The 17,836-nt window shown below is 49.6% G+C and overlaps 1 protein-coding gene across 16 annotated transcripts in view; it reads right to left on the bottom strand.

Annotated features, from left to right (window-relative positions):
- Nucleotides 1-17,836, bottom strand: part of Dysf (dysferlin) — a 205,189-nt gene that overhangs the window by 141,275 nt on the left and 46,078 nt on the right. For 8 of the 16 annotated variants that reach the window (XM_052174136.1, XM_052174140.1, XM_052174138.1 and 5 more), the window contains exons 4-10: nt 12,080-12,185; nt 6,321-6,435; nt 5,178-5,270; nt 4,650-4,861; nt 2,893-3,021; nt 2,461-2,523; nt 1,868-1,918 (exon numbers count right to left, since the gene is read on the bottom strand). In XM_052174136.1, the coding sequence (XP_052030096.1) occupies nt 1,868-1,918; nt 2,461-2,523; nt 2,893-3,021; nt 4,650-4,861; nt 5,178-5,270; nt 6,321-6,435; nt 12,080-12,185 (769 nt within the window). The remainder of the gene's footprint in view (nt 1-1,867; nt 1,919-2,460; nt 2,524-2,892; nt 3,022-4,649; nt 4,862-5,177; nt 5,271-6,320; nt 6,436-12,079; nt 12,186-17,836) is intronic. The other 8 variants (XM_052174142.1, XM_052174149.1, XM_052174146.1 and 5 more) reach the window with 1 other exon arrangement.

Here is a 17,836-nt window from a genome sequence, read left to right as displayed (position 1 = left end):
AAGCACAGACTACATACAGGTAAAACACCCATATACATAAAATAAAAATAAATAAATCTTTAAGGGACTGTATGCCTGTGCCCCACATATGTGCCTTGTGCCTGTGGAGCTCAGAAGAAGGTCTCAGATCTCTTGGAACTGACACTATGGATAGCTGTAAGCTGCTGTATAGATGCTGGAAAGTAAACCCAGATCCTCTGTAAAAGGAGCAGATGCTCTTAACCACTGAGCCATCTCTCCAGCCCTGACTTTTTTTTTTTTTTAATTTTTTTTCCAAGACTGGGTTTCTCTGTATATCCCTAGCTGTCCTGGAACTCACTCTGTAGACCAGGCTGGCCTCAAACTCAGAAATCTACCTGTCTCTGCCTCCCAAAGTGCTAGGATTACAGGCATGCGCCACCACCGCCCGGCTTCCAGCCCTGATTTTACAGTTTGTAAGATCTGTTAAATCCACCCTGGAGTCTGCAGGACTCAGTAACTAGAAGTGGACTGTCCATTGCCCGATTCTGGCCACAAGGTAAAGTAAACAGGCCAGAGCACCTCTCCTGAGTGCATATCAGAACTCTACTCCAGACCCACAGAGAAGAAGATGGGGTCAGGGAGCGGGGCAGCAGCTCATATGATACGGTAGTTTGAATGAGAATGGCCCCATAGTCGCAAATATTTGAATACTTTGGTCCACAGTTGGTGGAATTGCTTGGGAAGGTCTGGCTTTGTTGAAGGAGGTGTGTCACTGAGGTGGGATTTGAGGTTTCAAAACCTCAGGCCATCCCTGTTAGCTCTCTCTGAGCTCATGAATCGGGTGTAAGTCCTCAGCTACTGCTCCAGCACCACGCCTGCCTGCCTGCTGCCAGGCTCCCCACCACGACAGTCACGGAACCACCCTCTGGAACCGTGAACACCAAAGTAAACGCTTTCTTTTATAAGCTGTCTCGGTCACACTGTCTTATCACAGCAATAAAAAAAAATAACCAAGACACACAAGACAATCAAAAATGAGTAAGGGCCACTTCCCTTCCAGGGTGCATGGACAGAGGGAAATTTAAAAGGGGGTTTTAGTTCACTCTGGTGGGGACAAGGGTAAGTTAACTCCCTCTCTTTCTGTCATATCCTGACCTCAGGAAAATGGAAAAGTATAAGCTCCGTCTCCAGCTGGCTGAGATGTATCTTTTCAGAAAGGAACTAAGCTTGAAGCTGTGGGGTACCATTCAAGGATTCAGGCTTCACCTCCAAAAGACGTGACTATAAAGGAAAGCTAGAGATCCTGACCTTGGAAGTACCAACCTCCAGGATGCTAAGCAACCTGTCATAGAGGCCAAAGTTTTGTGGGTTTCTTCCCTCTGAATAAAGAAAACTAACTCACATAGATGGCCACCCTAATTACCATGGAATCCAGGAGAGACTCTGTGCCAGGGGTTGGGGGTTGAGGGTTGAGGTGCTTGCCTTCCAGCCTCTGCCCTGACTATAGGCATGTGATGGGAAATGTGTGTCCCACCCACTTTGGCTTCCTTCTGTCTGTCTAGTCCCAGATATTGCCTATGACACACATCCCCTCCTGGCAAACTCAATCGTAAAAGTGAGCCCAGACATGGGCCCATTCGGCTGTGCTTCCAGCACGCAGGAGGTTGAGACAGCAGGATGGCCATAAATCTGAGGTCAGCCTGAACTGTAAGATAAGAATTCTGACTCCAGTAGATAATAATTGCTTTATTTTTTTTCCTACCTTTGGTGACAGGTTTCCTGAGTTGGGAGATTTTATGGAAGTTTTAGGATGGGTGGGTGGGTGGGTTGAAACTAGATTTTCCCAGCACAGCCTGCCCCGAAGGGGAAGTGAGAACTAACTACTTCCAAGTAAACAAACAATTACCCGGAACTCGCCAAGGAGGGCATCTGTCCTAAGTGAGCGTGAGTCCACCACCTGAAAGGAAAGATCATCTTCCGGTGAGAGTGTGGCTCTGGCCAGGTCCCTCCCAGACCACGACAGCCAGCAGCTGCCACTGTCTCCATTCCCGAGATGGTACTAAGCAATGACTCACCTCACAGAACCCTGTGAATAGATGCTAACGTGGTCCCACCTCACAAATAAGGGGACAAAGGCACGGGAAATCGCACAGCAGTGCACAGTCTTATAGGTACACAGCAGAGGTGGGGCCCACATATGTGGTGCACACTCATCCCCAGCAGCAGGCAGCAATTGGAAGCCACAGCATAGCCAAGAGAAAGCGAGCCAAAAACCAGGCATTCCAGGCCTCTGGCCTGAGGCACCTGGGCATTTTTCTGCTACTGGCAGAGTTTCTGTGGGTCCTTCAATCACCCAGAGTCAAGCTTCAACCCACTTCTCTCTCCCAGACACATACACAGGCTGACAGGCACAATGGCAGACATGTCTGTGGCTATCACATCCTACTGTTGCCAGATAGCATGCATCCCCATTGCCCATGGAGAACAACTGAGACCTACCGTGATGAAGATGGGTTCATCAAACAGCTCCGAGGGTGAGTCAAATACGTTGAAGAAAAGAGTCTGTTGATCCAGAAAGGGGAGAGGGGGTGGATTAAAGTCTCTGAGCCTCAGGCTGGGTGGAGGGGCGTGGCCACCCGCCAGCGTTGGAGCCTCAGCTAAGGAGACTGGTGGAGCTCAGCTGCCCAGTGCCAAAGTCTAGGAATTGAACAAGCTGGGCTGTCCCATCTCTGCCTCACAGAGGTTAGCTTTTCAAGGACAAGGATTCTGAGATTTTTGGGGAGCAGGGCTCTCCAAGTCCTCTGATAATCTGCACTGCTCTTGGTTCTCACACTCAAAGTTGGAGCCCCAAGAGCACGCCTTGGAGAATGCTCTGCTCTCGATCATTCTTAAGGGCTGTCAATATTCTGCCCGCTGCCTGAGGTCACTCACCTCATTGAAGAGTGGGCTGTTCCCCTTCTGGATTCGCGTCCGCTTGGTCTGCCCAGCAGCTGTGACCTTGACCACCGGCTTGATGTTCACCCCAGGCAGCTGACGCCCCTCTATCACCTGGACTCTGATCTGAAACCAGGAGAAAGGATAGGCTAATGGGTAGGAAAGGAGGCCACCTGCAGGCCCCAAGACTCAGAAACCCCATGGACAGCTCACTGACAGCTTTTGGGAGAACTACGAAAAAATTCTAGAAAGAGCACTACAAAAAATAACCACAGCCAGGCGGTGGTGGCGCACGCCTTTAATCCCAGCACTTGGGAGGCAGAGGCAGGCAGATTTCTGAGTTCGAGGCCAGCCTGGTCTACAGAGTGAGTTCCAGGATAGCCAGGGCTACACAGAGAAACCCTGTCTTGAAAAAACAAAAAAACAAAAAACAAAACAATAAAACAACCACACTTTATCGCTTCTCGGCCTTTTGGCTAAGATAAGTGTAAAACAACCACACTTTGCGTCAAGCTCCCCCTCGCATTTAGAAAATTCCAGAGCTTCACAGAAGAGCTGTTTCACCTGCATAAAAATCTCCTGGGATAAGGCCCATCCAGCCCTGCCTTTCTTTAGAACAGACCCCACCTGAGACCCCCTTAATACCCACTCTGTTATTGTTACTGTTTTTCTAAATGAGTCACTCTGTAGCTAGACTGGCCTGTCATTCACTAGGTAGCCCAGGCTGGCCTCAGACTTGGGTAAATCTTTCTTCCCCCACTGTTGGACACAGCTCCTCAGATTCAGGCAGCTGATTCAGCAGCTCTGAGTAGAGGCAGAGGTCTACTTTTCTAAGGACCTTGGCTGGGCGTGATGGCCGCTCAGGCCTAATGCCAGCACCCTGGAAACAGAGCTGGAGGATCAGGAGCTCAATGTCATCCTCAGCTATGCAGTGAGTTCGAGGCCAGCCTGACCCAGTCTCAAAAAACAAAACAAACAAACAGACAAAAAACAATGGGGGCTGGAGAGATGGCTCAGCGGTTAAGAGCACTGACTGCTCTTCTGAAGGTCCTGAGTTCAAATCCCAGCAACCACATGGTGGCTCACAACCATCCTTAACAAGATCTGACTCCCTCTTCTGGAGTGTCTGAAGACAGCTACAGTGTACTTACAGATAATAAATAAAATAAATCTTTAAAAAATAAAACCAACAACAACACATGGGCATGCACACAGAAACATTACATGAATATAATTTTAAAAAATTTTAAACAATAAGCCAGCAAGGTGACTCTATGGGAAAAGGCACTTGCTGCCGAGTACGATAATCTGAGTTTATAACCCAGGATCTACATAGTGGAAAAGAAGAACTAACTCCCACGCGTTTTCCTCTGACCTCCACACAAGACAGTGATCTCTCACAGTGGCACTTGTACACTCCACGCTAACCCACAATAAATAAACAGTCACTGACTTTTAGAAAAGCTAAAGAGTGAGGAGCTAGCCTGGGACAAAGGCCAGTTCCCACAACAAAGGAGATGTAGTGATAGACTAATCTCATTCATTCGTTGTTTGTACATCAGACTCCTTGGGACTGGGCAGAGGCATGCTTTAAGACCCCAAAGCATGAACTTTCAGTTCAGCTGTCAGGATCCAGGGCAGCCTAGCTTCTTCATGGAAGGCCTCAGAACACCAACGCACCATCCTGAGGCTAGACAAGCCAGCCAGGCCCAGAGCACTGCTGATGAGCTATAGGGACAGTCCCCCACGGTCACCTGGAAGTCCTGGGGCTTGTCTGACAGCAGCTTTCTAGGCGGGGCAGAGCTTCTTTTTCTTTTCACCCCTGGATAGTGGGGAGGAGGGTGGGAAGGTGGCTTCTTGGGTGGAGTTGGTCCCCCTGGGCCCACAGGTGCACTCTGATCCAGGAACAGCTCCGCTTCATCTCCGGTCATGCCCTGGTCCTCCGTGTCTTCCTCCCCTCCTGTGTCTGTGGGCACAGGTCCCTCATGAGCACTGTGTGCCTTTGGTGCTGCCCTGAGGTCTCAGTCCAACAGGGGGGAGGACCAAAGAGCATGCATGCCTCCGATACCACGCCCTAAGCCTGCCCACCCTTCCCCAGGATGGATGAAATCAAAGAGGGGCAGCTGCCACAGCTGGCCCTTGAAAACAGTCAATAGTCAGTTAGTCAGCAAGAAGAAGACAGGATGGCCCTGACCCACCCACCCCAGCCCTAACAGACAGGCCCTTCTGGCCACCTTGCCAGGTGAGACAGTTAAAGGTGGAAGGGTCTGACTGTGTCTCACCCGTGGGGACCGGCCACTTCTTCCCAGAGTATCTTGTGTCCATGGTGCTGTCACTGAGCAGGGACCAAGTCTCAGCCCGGCTCTGTCCCCCACCTGGCATGCATCAGGGCACAGCCCGAGCGGGGAGGGGCGGGAGGGAGCTGGGATGAGAGAGGCCCACCTTCCCCAGGCCCACCCTCTCCTCTGATACGCTTATCCACTCAGCCTGGGTACCATGCTCAGAGGTGATGGTCCCGTGTCCAACCAGGCAGAGCTGGGAGCCTCCTTTTGTTGGTCAAGTTCAGAGCATCTGGGGACCTCTGCCCACCCTCCCTCCCCAGCAGCCTCTTTCCTCCCTGAGCCTAGCTTAACTGTCTCTCCCCAGGTCAGGATTCCCGGCCCAGTGATCTCCAGAGCTGGATGTGCTAAGCCAACAAATCTTCCCTCAGCCTCCCTCTCCACAGAAACCCACACAGAACTGGCCAACAAGGCAGGCTTACCCAGGGAAGGCAAGGGCCTCTCAAGTTTTTATAACTTGCTTCTTCCCCTCACACCCCCACCCCCACCACACCTCCTTCACCAGAAGATAAACTCTAGAATCTTCCCCTAAGCAAATGCGCTGTCCCATCTCAGCTGCTTTCTACCCACACCGCCTAGTGGTCCAGCTAGCTTTCCCAGGCACCACCAGCAAGTCAGCCTCCTTGGCCTGCACCTTTACTTGACAAACCTAGCAGAAGCTTGAGGTGGGCACTGGTGATCATGTATGATCATCCCTGTGCCCAGAATGACCAGCCGAAAGTCACACAGCTACTCAGTGTCAAAGACAAGATATAAACTCTAGTCTTTGGCCCAAAACTCTTTTCCCGGGTGGGAGGTGGGGTGAGTAGCTCTTTTGTTACATTCTATCACGGCTGAGGGAAGCTCTAAGCCTCAGGTCACACACTAGTCTCCAGAGCTAGGAAATGGAGAGCACAGGTTGGATCTGGCCCTTCCCCAACATCTGGGATTTGGGGAGCCTCACTGGGGATCCATCTCCACCTTTCCTTTTCTAACCACCCACAACCTCTGTCTCCATACTGGCCATCTCTTAACCCCAGGATTAAGGAGACATGTTGGCCATCTTCCAGGGACTGTGCCCTATCAAGGGGTGGCTGGGCTCCTCACCAGCCACCAGATCCATGTCAGGCAGCGTCGGGGAGGGAGCTAGAGAAGCAGGCGGTGGGAGCAAGGGCACAGCTCCTGGGGGTGGCGTGTAGGACACCTGCAGGACCAGAGAGGCCTAGAAGAGATGAGTTGGTAACAGGTAAGTATAAAGGAGAAATGGCGCCCTCCCTCCAGTGTCCCTTTTAGTCTCCTATCCCTCTCAAGGCATTTGGCTCTGACAGGGTTAGGGCTGCAGGGGACGGTAGGGAAGCCACCCAGGAACCTGTAAGCACAGCCAGGCAGATACTGGTGCATCCTCTCGGGACAGGTGTCCCCATTCAGGAGCTGTGTGACACTGGGCAAGTTGTGTAACCTCACTTAAGCTCAGTTTCCTGCTTGCAAAAAGGGAGGTTGCCAGGGCAACAGGCCTCATGAGGCTGACAATGGATGAGGGACGCTACCTCTCCTACAGGATTTGTCTAGTTCTTGGGAAAAGTCCCTCACTTTTCTGCTCACCAAGCCCCACCCTGTGCAGAGCTTGGTTCTGCTCTAACTGCAGCTTACCCTTGAGAAGCCCATGGGGGTCACTCACCTGTCCCCCTCCCCTCCCGGAAGCCCTGCTACTACCACATCTTCAGATAAGAGGAGAGACAATGGTCACACTTTTCATGCGGGCAGGGGTCATACTTCACCTCCTCCCTGGCGAGGCCAGAACAAGAGGTGGATCTGAGTCCAAGAGAAACCAGAAGCTCACGGGACTCCAGCCCAGCAGCTTGAGGCCATCAGAGGCCGGTGGAGTCTCTCCCGGGCCAGGAAGACTTGAAAAGCCCAAGTAAGAGCAGGGTGTGGTGGCAGACACCTGCAATACCAGAACTTGGGAGGCGGAGCTGGAGAGCCAGGAGCTCAGGGTCATCTTTGGCTACATGTGGAGGTCAGGCCTGGCTTTATGTACAAGAATTTGTCTCTCACCTTCCCTCCCAACCCAGATCCAAATAGGTGCTCAGTTTAAGAATATACAAAACCTCTTTCAACGGCATCACCTAAGGGACAAGCCTTAAGCACTCGCACTCCTGGAAGTGGATATTGCCACTCAGGGCCTGTCTGAGATGGACCGTGTTGATGAGGTTGATTCAGGTGCAGAGATGCGCTCTAAAGTGGACGGCGCCATTCAATGGGATCGCATCCAAGAAAGAAAGAAAAAAGCTAGCTGAGCCCAACATCCGTCATCTCTGTTCTTGTTGTGGATTTGGTGTGGCCAGCAGCTTCAAGCTCCCGCTGCCGTGACCTCCTCGCATCCTGAACTATGAGTTCAAACAAGCCCTTTTGTCAGAGTCTTTTATCACAGCACCAGGAAAAAAAAACTAAGACAACCCCAGGAGGAAAAATAATGTAACAGAGGTTGTCAGTGTCCTTCTGTGTGGATATAATCCCCTCTATCATTATAAGATTTATTCTGGTTTTTTTTTTAAATGTACAGCTGTTTTGCCTGTGTGTATGTCTGTGCACTTTGGGTGTTCAGTGCCCACAGAGACCAGAAGAGGACACGGGAATCCCTGGGACTGGAGTTACAGATAGTAGTGGGTTGCCATGTGGGTACTGGGAATCAAACCTAGGTTCCCTGGAAGAGCAGAGAGTGCTCTTAACCATCTCTCCAGCCCCTCCGCCTCCATCTTTTAAACAAGCAGTTAGCTCAGTATTAGACAGCAAACATTTTCCATGATTTTGGCAAATTCTTTATAAATTTTTGCTAACGTAATCTTCATCTGAGTGACCTAGTGGGGAATACTGAACATAATTGCAGTCACATCAGTAGTGAGGAGGATACCCTGACCCCGGGGGCAAACCCTGCCCTGGGGTTGAGAAGATGCCAGCTCCCACTGTGTCTCAGGCTTGCATCCTCCAGACTAGGGACCAAGGAGAGAAAACGGACTAACAAAGGCAGAACTGGCAGCAATCCAGGCTCAGAACACTGAGGAAGGAGCCCAGAGGCAACTGGCATCTTTTTAATACCACAGTCAAGGCTTGGAGGTAACTGGCCCTGCATGGCTAGAAGCTACCACCAGGTGTCGCCACTTGAGCAGCGAGTATTAATATAGTCAGTGGGTAACTTGAAGCTTCCTAGGTAGGCCCCAGTGCCCTCCCTCCTATGATGATGAACCACTGGGGCTCTTTGGAGAAATAACTAATTATACAAGATAAGCCTGGACTATCTTTTTGTTCCAGGAAAGTCTCAATAAATTACAGAAATACATCAAAGAGACAAGAAGGAGCTGGAGAAATGGCTCAGGAGTTAAGAGCCTTTGTTGGTCTTCCAGAAGACTACGGTTCAGGTCCCAATACTATCCATGAAGCCCTAGGTTCAATCCCCAGCATCACACAAACCAGGTATGGTGGCCCATGCCTATATGACCACAGTGTCAGTGGGGTGGAGACAGGCAAGCCCATGAAGCCCTTAGAAAGCCAACCACATCCATGATCTCCAGATTTAGCAAGAGACCCTGATTCGAAGGATCAAATGGAGAGTGATGGAGGAAAATACTTCAACCTCAGCCTGTGGCCTCCGCTGCTGTGTGCAGACATATAAGAACAAGAATGTACAACACACACACACACAACTGATGAGCTTCCAGGAGGTCTGTGAGCTGGATGAGGTCTACGTCGATATTGCTTTCATCTCTTTGAAAGAGATGCTATGGAGAAGGTCTATAACTCAGAACACACTCAGCATCCAGGGTGATGGCTAGATGGTGGTGACATGGTCTCAAGTGACCCAGGACACAGAGTGGTTTGGACTACTCTTAGAAGCTTCTCTCTCCCACTCTCTGACAGAATCTTTCACTGTGTTCCTCTGGATTCTGTGCTGGCCTTCATTTTACTAAATCTTCTAGGCTGGCCTCAAATTCATAGAGTAATCCTCCTGCTTCAGGCTCCCAAGTGATGGAATTATTGGTGGTAGTGATGGTGATGGTTGTTGTGGGGTGTGTGTGTGTGTGTGTGTGTATAAATGTGTGTGTAAATGTGGGAGCATATGAATGTGTGTATGCGTGCATGTGTGTGCATGTGTGTGTGCATGCATGTATGTGTGCATATAAATGTGTATGTGAATGTGGGAGCATATGAATGTGTGTGTGCATACATGAGTGTGCATGTGTGTGCACATGCATGTGTCTGTGCATGTGTGTGCGTGTGTGTGCGCGTGTGTGTGTGTGTGTGTGTGTGTGTGTGTGTGTATAAGTCAAAGTCAATCTAAGATATCATGCTTCAGGATCGATCAATCTGTTTCTTAAGACAGTCTCTCATTGGCCTGGGGTTCACCCATTAGGCTAGGATGGCTGATCAGTAAGCTCCAGGACTCCACCTGGCTCCACCTTCCCCATGCTGAGATTACTATTACACCACGCCTCTCTTACTCAGTGATGGTTTGGGGATTAGAACTCAGGACCTTGAGATTGCAAGGCAAGCATTTTACTGACTGTGGCAGCTCCCCAGTCCTGCTTCCACACTTAAATCATTTCAAAATAAAAGATCGGAGCCAGGCACTGGTGGCACACAGCACTGGGGAGGCAGAGACAGGCAGATCTCCTTGAGTTTGAGGCCAGCCTAATCTACATATTGAGTTCCAGGTCTGCCAGGGCTACACAGAGAGACCCTGACTACACAGGGAACCCCCTCCCCCGTGGTTGGGGTGGGGTAAAAAAGTGGTGGGGGAGGGTCGCCTCTGCTATCACCCTAGGCTCTGAACTCAGGAGAGCTGATCAGAGCCTACACCCATCACACTGGTTCCAGGGTGAGGCCTGGAGCAAAATGAAATATAAAGGCATTTATTAAAATGTTGTCTAGAACTTAAAGATGATAGCAGCAGAGAATTAAATCAAGCCCAGGGCCCTTTGGAGCCTGGGAGGGATGCCTGCTTGGGCCAGTCCAGACCAGCTCACATCTGACCACAGAGAATGGCACCCTGCCTGATGTATTTTGCTTGTCACTCTTCCATTAATTTAAGCATTCATTTTTAAAAAACAGATCTTATGCACCTGTTGAAGGCTAAAAGTTCTAGAGACACTGGGGATGTCTCCCCAGAAGTAAAACGTTTCTGCCCAGTAATACAGGTCCCAGCGAGAACCCCCAACCCAGAGGTTCTTCACACCTGCTTATGCCAGGACACAGGGGGTTACAGGTAAGAGGGGTAGAAATCTGCTCCTGGACCTTCTCCGAGAAGTGAGGACTGCACCCCAGGCAGCACTGGGATGGGGGTAGGGCTCCTAACCTCCCCCTGCCACTCTGTGCCTCGCCCCACCTCTGCAGACTCAGCTGGTGGTTTACTGAGCAGAACCCAGCCCTCCTCTCCCTCTCCTGTTCACCACATCCTGACTCTCACACATTCATGTTAGAGTCATTGTGAAGGATGATCAGGCTCCACAGGCAGCCTGGGGTCTCGGGGCAATGGAGAGGAGGCAGGCAGCTTCTCAGCTTGTGAGCATGAAGGGCAAACGGAATATGGAAGCCAGGGCCAAGACAGGGAATGCAATGATCTGCAGCCTTCCTCAGCCCCATTATGCAGAAGCCAGGCTGAAAGGTTCCATCCCGGGGCACACTGAGTTTGGAGGGAGCAAGTATGAAAAACATCACTGTCACAGGCACTGGGGGCTGGAGTAAAGAAACTTCCTAGCTTGGCAGGGAAGTGAGACCCTCTGGTTGAAGGCTGTCGGGAGGAGGCTGCTTCAGCCTGGAGGATAACAGGAGCGCACCACACAGGTCTCTTGACATCAAGGGCTACTCTTGAAAGAAACCTTGATATCTACAGCTGCTCTGGGGCTCCAGGCTGCAGAGCCAGCTAGGAGTCTCCTCAGGGTCCCAGAAGACCCAGCTACAAATGCCACTGGAGGTCTCCTAGACTAATGCAGTGTTAGCTGGCTGCAGAGCTCAAAGAGGAGGCAAGAGGTGACACGGGAGGTGACTGAGACCCTTTCAGAAAACACTGCATGAAAGCAACCCCAGTTGCTCTTTTCCCAGTGAGGACCCAGTGCAGCCCCATTCAGCCTAGCCCAAATTAGTCCCAACTTGACTTTCCTAACTAGTCAAAGGCGCACGCGCGCACACACACTTACACACACACACACACACACACACACAGCCTGTCTATGAGGGCTGACATCCCACAACCCTGCAGGCTTCACCGGGAAGAAGAATGTCGAGATCAGTAGTGGCCCTGTGCATCCTGTCATGTAGGCAGACCCAGAATTCTAGTGACCAGGAAGAAAGAACCCTGAAGGGTATATTTAGACCACTAAAAATAACAGAGACCAACAAGGAGGATTGGGAACGGGTTGTGCGGACTAGGAGAGCATGGGAAACCTGGGGGAGGGGCTAGACAGACAAGAGAGGAAAAGGAAGGGGTCCTGACTGGCCCCAGGTGGGCAGGGGAGGGGAGAGTCGTCAGCCTCCCTCCCCTGGTGACCTGCGACCCAGATGACTCAGACATTTCCTATCTGGAGAATGGAGCTGGCAATGAAGAAGGGCAGTCTGCCAGGCAGACTAAGGAAACCAGTCAAGGCTGACTAGAACACAGGACAGGAGGTGACCAAGTGGGCTAGACTCAAAAGTAGCCAAGTGGGGGTGTGGCAGGCTTCACTGAGCCTTGCAGGTCCCAGCCATGAATCTCTTCTAGCATCCTAACCTATAGCCAAGGAGAGCCAGGCTTGGCTGCCAGGAGCTGGCCCCTGGCATAAGACACAGGGCCCCAAACAAAAGCTGACTGTGGACAGAGAGACCCAGACATTTACCCCCGTGGGTTGCTGCTTGGAGTCCAGCAGAGGTGCATTGAAGCTGGCGGACAGGCTAGGGGTGGCAAGGACCTCCTGGAGTGGGATCTTGGCTTCTCCCAGGAACCTGACAAGACAAAGAAGTCCAAGGGTGAGAACCAGCCCAATGAGCCTGGCTCCTCTGTTACCTCCTCCACCGCCCAGTTAGAGGTCGTCTACCTAAGAGTGACAGTTTCCTTGGAGTCCTCTAAGGTTTCCCTATGGTACTTACATGCCATGTACCCATGTAAGATGGTTTTCATGGTAACATGCACCCATGTGAGATGGTCTCAGTTAGTGTGTACCCATGTAAGATGGTTCCCATGGTAATATGCACCCATGTGAGATGGCCTCATGTTAGTGTGTACCCATGTAAAATGGTTCCCATGGTAACATGCACCCATGTGAGATGGTCTCATGTTAGTGTGTATCCATGTAAGATGGTTCCCATGGTAACATGCACCCATGTGAGATGGTCTCATGTTAGTGTGTACCCATGTAAGATGGTTCCCATGGTAACATGCACCCATGTGAGAAGGTCTCATGTTAGAGTGTACTCATGTAAGATGGTTCCCATGGTAACATACACCCATGTGAGATGGTCTCATGCTATCATGGACCCATGTAAGATGGTTCCCATGGTAACATGCACTCATGTGAGATGGTCTCATGTTAGCATGGACCCATGTAAGATGGTTCCCATGGTAACATGCACCCATGTGAGAAGGTCTCATGTTAGCATGTACCCATGTAAGATGGTTCCCATGGTACCATCTTAGGGAGAAGAGAGAAATCAGAGACACCTGCTCTTCCCTTCCCCAAGCTCAGCCTTAACCTCTTTCTGTCTAGCCTTAGAGGTCTAGCCAGGCTGCTGCCGTGTGTAGGGGCAGATTCTCATGAGGCAGATTATTTACTTATTTGTTTACTTACTTACTTAGAGACAGGATCACATGTAGCCCAGGCTGACCTCAAACTGGCTATGTAGCTTCTGACTCTCCTGCCTTTATTTCCCAAGTGCTGGGATCACAGGTGTCCCCACCACCACCACACTCTATTTATACAGTGCTGGAGATCAAGCCCAGGGCTTCATGCATGCTTTGCAAAGCACTCTCTCAACTGAGCCACACCCCTGGTGCTGCCACCAGATTTAACAATGAACCAGGACAGCATCACCAGGGGACAGAGGAAGTTTGTCCATTTCACACCTTTGATGACCCCATGCCTCAGCTGGCTGCACCCACATCACACAGTCTACACGAGTTTCCCAGGAAGCACAACCCCAGTTACAAATCAGATGCAAGGAATCTTCCTGTCCTGAGACCCAGGGAGAAAACAAGTGTTGGTCTAGGAGACAGACCCCTTCATCAGACGTCCAGCACACATACCTGAGACCACACTTGTCACTGACTGAAGAGACAGTGACTGAAGAGACAGTCAGTGACAAGTGTGGTCTTGGGAAAATGGGCCTCTGGCCAGATGGCCAAGGAAGGCCTTTCAAGGATCGAGAGGAATAAGTCCTGTTCTATGGGTTGTAAACCACATACCATGCACTCTGTGCCTCTGCAGTGGCAGCAAGTGGCCTGTGTCACCTAAACCCTGTCACTGGAGTCTGCTTCAGCCTCTGTTTGCTCCCTGGGAGCCAGGCTATGGACAGCCATCAGGACACAAATCAGTCCTGGGGACAGCTATGAGGACACATCCAGCATTTCTTTTTCTTAATGAATAAATTCTTAATGAATAACACATTCTCTTAATGAATAAAGCTAGCCCAGTATGGGAGACCATCCTTGCCCTGGTCTCTGTAACAGTGGTCTGCATACAGGTTTAGTTGGACCTATGGAGTGAAATTTGAATCTTGACCTAATGAGCTGGGTTTACAAACACTACTCCAGTAAGACACCACCTCATCTCCACTAGGATGGTGCTAAAACTGTGCAGCCTTCTAAAGTCAGGCTGAAGGCATTATGAGAAGACCATGAGCCTATAGGGACAAGAGTTAGAAGGCTGTCTTAACAGGGATGTGTGTAGGTGTCAGACTGACAGGGATGGACTTGTAATGGTTAGTGTTGATTGTCAACTTGACAGCATCCAGAGTTATTCAGTAGCCATACCTCTGAATAGATCTGTGAGGACATTTCTAGACTGAGTTAATTGAGGGGGTAATTGAGCCCCTATAAATGTGGGTGGTTACATCCCAAGGGTTGGGGTCCTGCTGCACCAAAAGAAAAAGCGAGCTGAGCACCGTCGTTGATGTCCCTCTCTTCCTGACTGTGGATGCAATGTGAGCACCCTCACTCCCCTGAGCCATGACTGCCTGCCACGATGGACCGTGGACCCTCAAACCATGAGCCAACACAAACCCTTTCGCCCTTAGGCTGTTTTTGTCAGGCATTTTGTCATAGCAACAGTAAAAGAAACTAATACAAATGCCTTATAAAGCAACAGGGAGAGAGAGAGAGAAGGAGAGAGAAGGGGGACATGGAGAAACTAAAACCCCACTGACCATGCTGCTGTTGGAATGGAGAGGATGCTATGGGAACATTGAATGTAGACAGGCAATCCAATCTCAGTCCCACTTCTGACTCCAGACATCTACACAACAGTTCAAACAGCAAACATCAGAGTGCGAGACTCGCTCAGTGTCCTTTGGGAGAGCACTTGCCTAGCATGCACAAAGCCCTGGGTTCCATCCCCACATCACGTAAACATGGTTGTTCATACTTACAACCCCAGCAACCAGGGTGCAGAGGCAGGAGAATCAGGAGTTCAAGGCTCTTCTCAGTTACATAATGAATTTGAGGCCCGCCTGGGATACATAAGACATTGTCTTTAAAAGGTTAAAGACAGTGGAGTCAGGGTGGAGCTAGAGAGATAGCTCGGTGATTAAGAGCTCTGCTTGCTCTACCCCAGGGACCTGAGTTCGATTCCAAGCACCCGCATGGAAGTTTACAACTGTCTGTAACTGCAACTCCCGAGGTTCCAATGCCCTCTTCTGGCCTTCAAAGGCCAAGGTATGCAAGTAGTATTTTACATGTAAGCAAAATATACATAAATATAAAATGAAAAATTAAATTTTTCAATAAATAAATAAATATGATAAGACCAACCAAGCCTGGTAGGTAGAAGGATAAACAAAATGGAATATGTATGTACATGGACTATTAGTCCATACTCAAGATTTCCTGACACTTCTTCCGGAACAAGCCTTGGAACAGCTGGGCCGCAGCTCCGTGGAAGAACACTTGCATGTGTAAATGATGCTACTAGGTTCAGGCCCCAGTACTGTCCATAAATAATAAAGAAGAATTAGTATTCAAGACCCAGAAGGACAAATGTCATTTGACCCTTCTTGTACAAAGCACCTAGTCAGATTCACAAGCACAGAAAATAGAGTGGTGCTTGCCAGGAGCTGGGAGGGAGGAAAGAAGAAAATCGTATTTAATGGGTTCAGGTTTTCTGCTTAGATGAGGGAAGGGTCTATAGATGGATGGGTGCGTGCGATGGTTGCACAGAACCATACATTTAAACATTGTTCAAATCCAGGGTCCCTCCTGAGAATGACTTCATGGTGGACTTCCACATTCCACACAGAAGAGCTCACCTGTGCATATCATCCTCCCTACATACACACTAAAAAATTAACTACAAACAAAGAGACAACTTATAAACTCCAGGCGGTGGTGGCACACGCCTTTAATCCCAGTACTTGGGAGGCAGAGGCAGGCAGATTGGTGGTGGCACACGCCTTTAAGCCCAGTACTTGGGAGGCAGAGGCAGGCAGATTTCTGAGTTCGAGACCAGCCTGGTCTACAGAGTGCGTGCCAGGACAGCCAGGACTACACAGAGAAACCCTGTCTCAAAAAACAAAAACAAACAAAAAAACCAACTTATAAACATATGTGATAAAAAGTTATTAAATTCCCTGGCAATAAAATACATGTATTTACACCCTCTTGAGGCAGGCAGATTCTCAGTCACCTTACAGTTTCCCTTGCTAACACTGTGTGTGTATGTGTGTGTCTGTGTGCATGTGTGTGTGTGTGTGTGTGTGTGTGTGTGGTGTGTATGGTAGAGTAAGTATGTTTGTATGTGTATTTGTGTGTGCATATGTTTTATATATGCATGTACATATTTGTGGGTATGTATGTGTGTGTGCATGTGTGTGTGTGGATGTGTACGGAGCCATATTGGGGCAGTCATGCACTTGGTCAGAGTTTGACTTTGGTCAAGGACAATCCCTGGCTTTGGGCAGGAATCTGCGTTAGGACATAATAGGGAAGTAGGTTAAAGCAGAAATTTTTATCCTAGGGTGGAGAAGCTAAGAGGAGCTCAATGAAGGTTAAGTTCCTCGTTCCTCAAGGTCTAGGAATTCCTGAATTAAGCAGGTGACCCACCCAGCTGCCGGAGCAGTCAAGACGAGGACCTCCAAGTGAAGCTAGACAACTTCCACCGGAACTCAGCCCGGAGTCTGGGGGGGAAGGGTTTGCCCAAACTGTTAAAAGGTCTGGCACCATTAAAGTTTCCGGCTTTGATCAGTGAATATTGTCTTAGCCCTTATTTCTTTTTGCACCTTCCCTATCCATCCCTCAGCTTCTGTTCCAGAAACCCACTTCGTAATAGCTGCAGGCAGCTATGGAATCCAACATTGATGTATATGTGTGTTTGTGTGTATGTATATACATATTTTCAGGTATGCCCATGTGTATGTGCATGTATATTGCAGAGGAAAGCTGTGTTGTTAGTCCTCACCTCCCACCTCATTTGAGGCAGGGTCTCTTTCCTGTTTATCTGCTCCATGCTCCATGCCAACTGCCTTTCATATTCCTGGGGATTCTCCTGCCTCTCCCTCCCATGTTCCTGTAGGCAAACTAGGATCACAGATGCTCAAAATAAGGACCTATCTTTTATGTGGATGCTGATGATTTGAACTCGGGTCCTCACACTAACACAGGGCATATTTTTACCACTGAGCCGTCCCCTCAGCCCTTCTCTTACCTTTCTTTCTTTCTTTCTTTCCTTCTTTTTTTTCTTTCCTTCTTTTTTCTTTTCTTTCTTTCTTCCTTCTTTTTTCTTTTCTTTTCTTTCTTTCTTTCCTTTTTTTTTGAGACAGGGTTTCTCTGTGTAGCCCTGGCTGTTCAGGACTCACTCTGTACACCAGACTGGCCTTGAACTCACAGAGATCTCCCTTCTCCCTCCCAAGTTCTGAGATTAAAGGTGTGCATTGCCACACCTGGCTTGACATTTATTTATTTAAAGAAAGAGTAAAGGGAGATTATTACAGGGCTTTTAAGTCCCACGAAGATCCAGATTCTAGACTGTGGGTGTCCCTGGCACCTACGAGAAGCTTTGCACTAGGGCTTCCTAAGCAGGGGCTCTTGTTGGGTGTAACCTAAGGACTATCATGGGAATAGTGCTTGTCCCCAGTATTGTGATCAGAGTGTCCTCAGAACAGGATTCCCTGTGACATAAGAGATCAGAGTCACTCTGTCCTTTATGGGAACCCTTGGCAGCAAAACAGAGTGATTTGATCAAGCAACCTGCCCCAACGAACGTGCAGATGTGTGCGGTGTCTACAGTTGAGGCTTCTGGCCTTGGCAGCGGAAGGCCAGACCCAACAGCAGGAAGGTAACAACAAACAGCCGTCTAGTGGACCAAATAGCTCCAGTGTGGTCATGTGCTGAAGTTTGTCTTAGGCGCCCAGAGTAAAGGTGAACCACCTGAGCCTGCTTGCTGGCAAAG

This window comes from Apodemus sylvaticus, chromosome 2, assembly GCF_947179515.1.
Source record: "Apodemus sylvaticus chromosome 2, mApoSyl1.1, whole genome shotgun sequence".
Classification (NCBI taxonomy): Eukaryota; Metazoa; Chordata; class Mammalia; order Rodentia; family Muridae; genus Apodemus; species Apodemus sylvaticus.
Note: the sequence above shows the minus strand (reverse complement) of the source record. Positions and strands in the feature narration are given on the sequence as shown.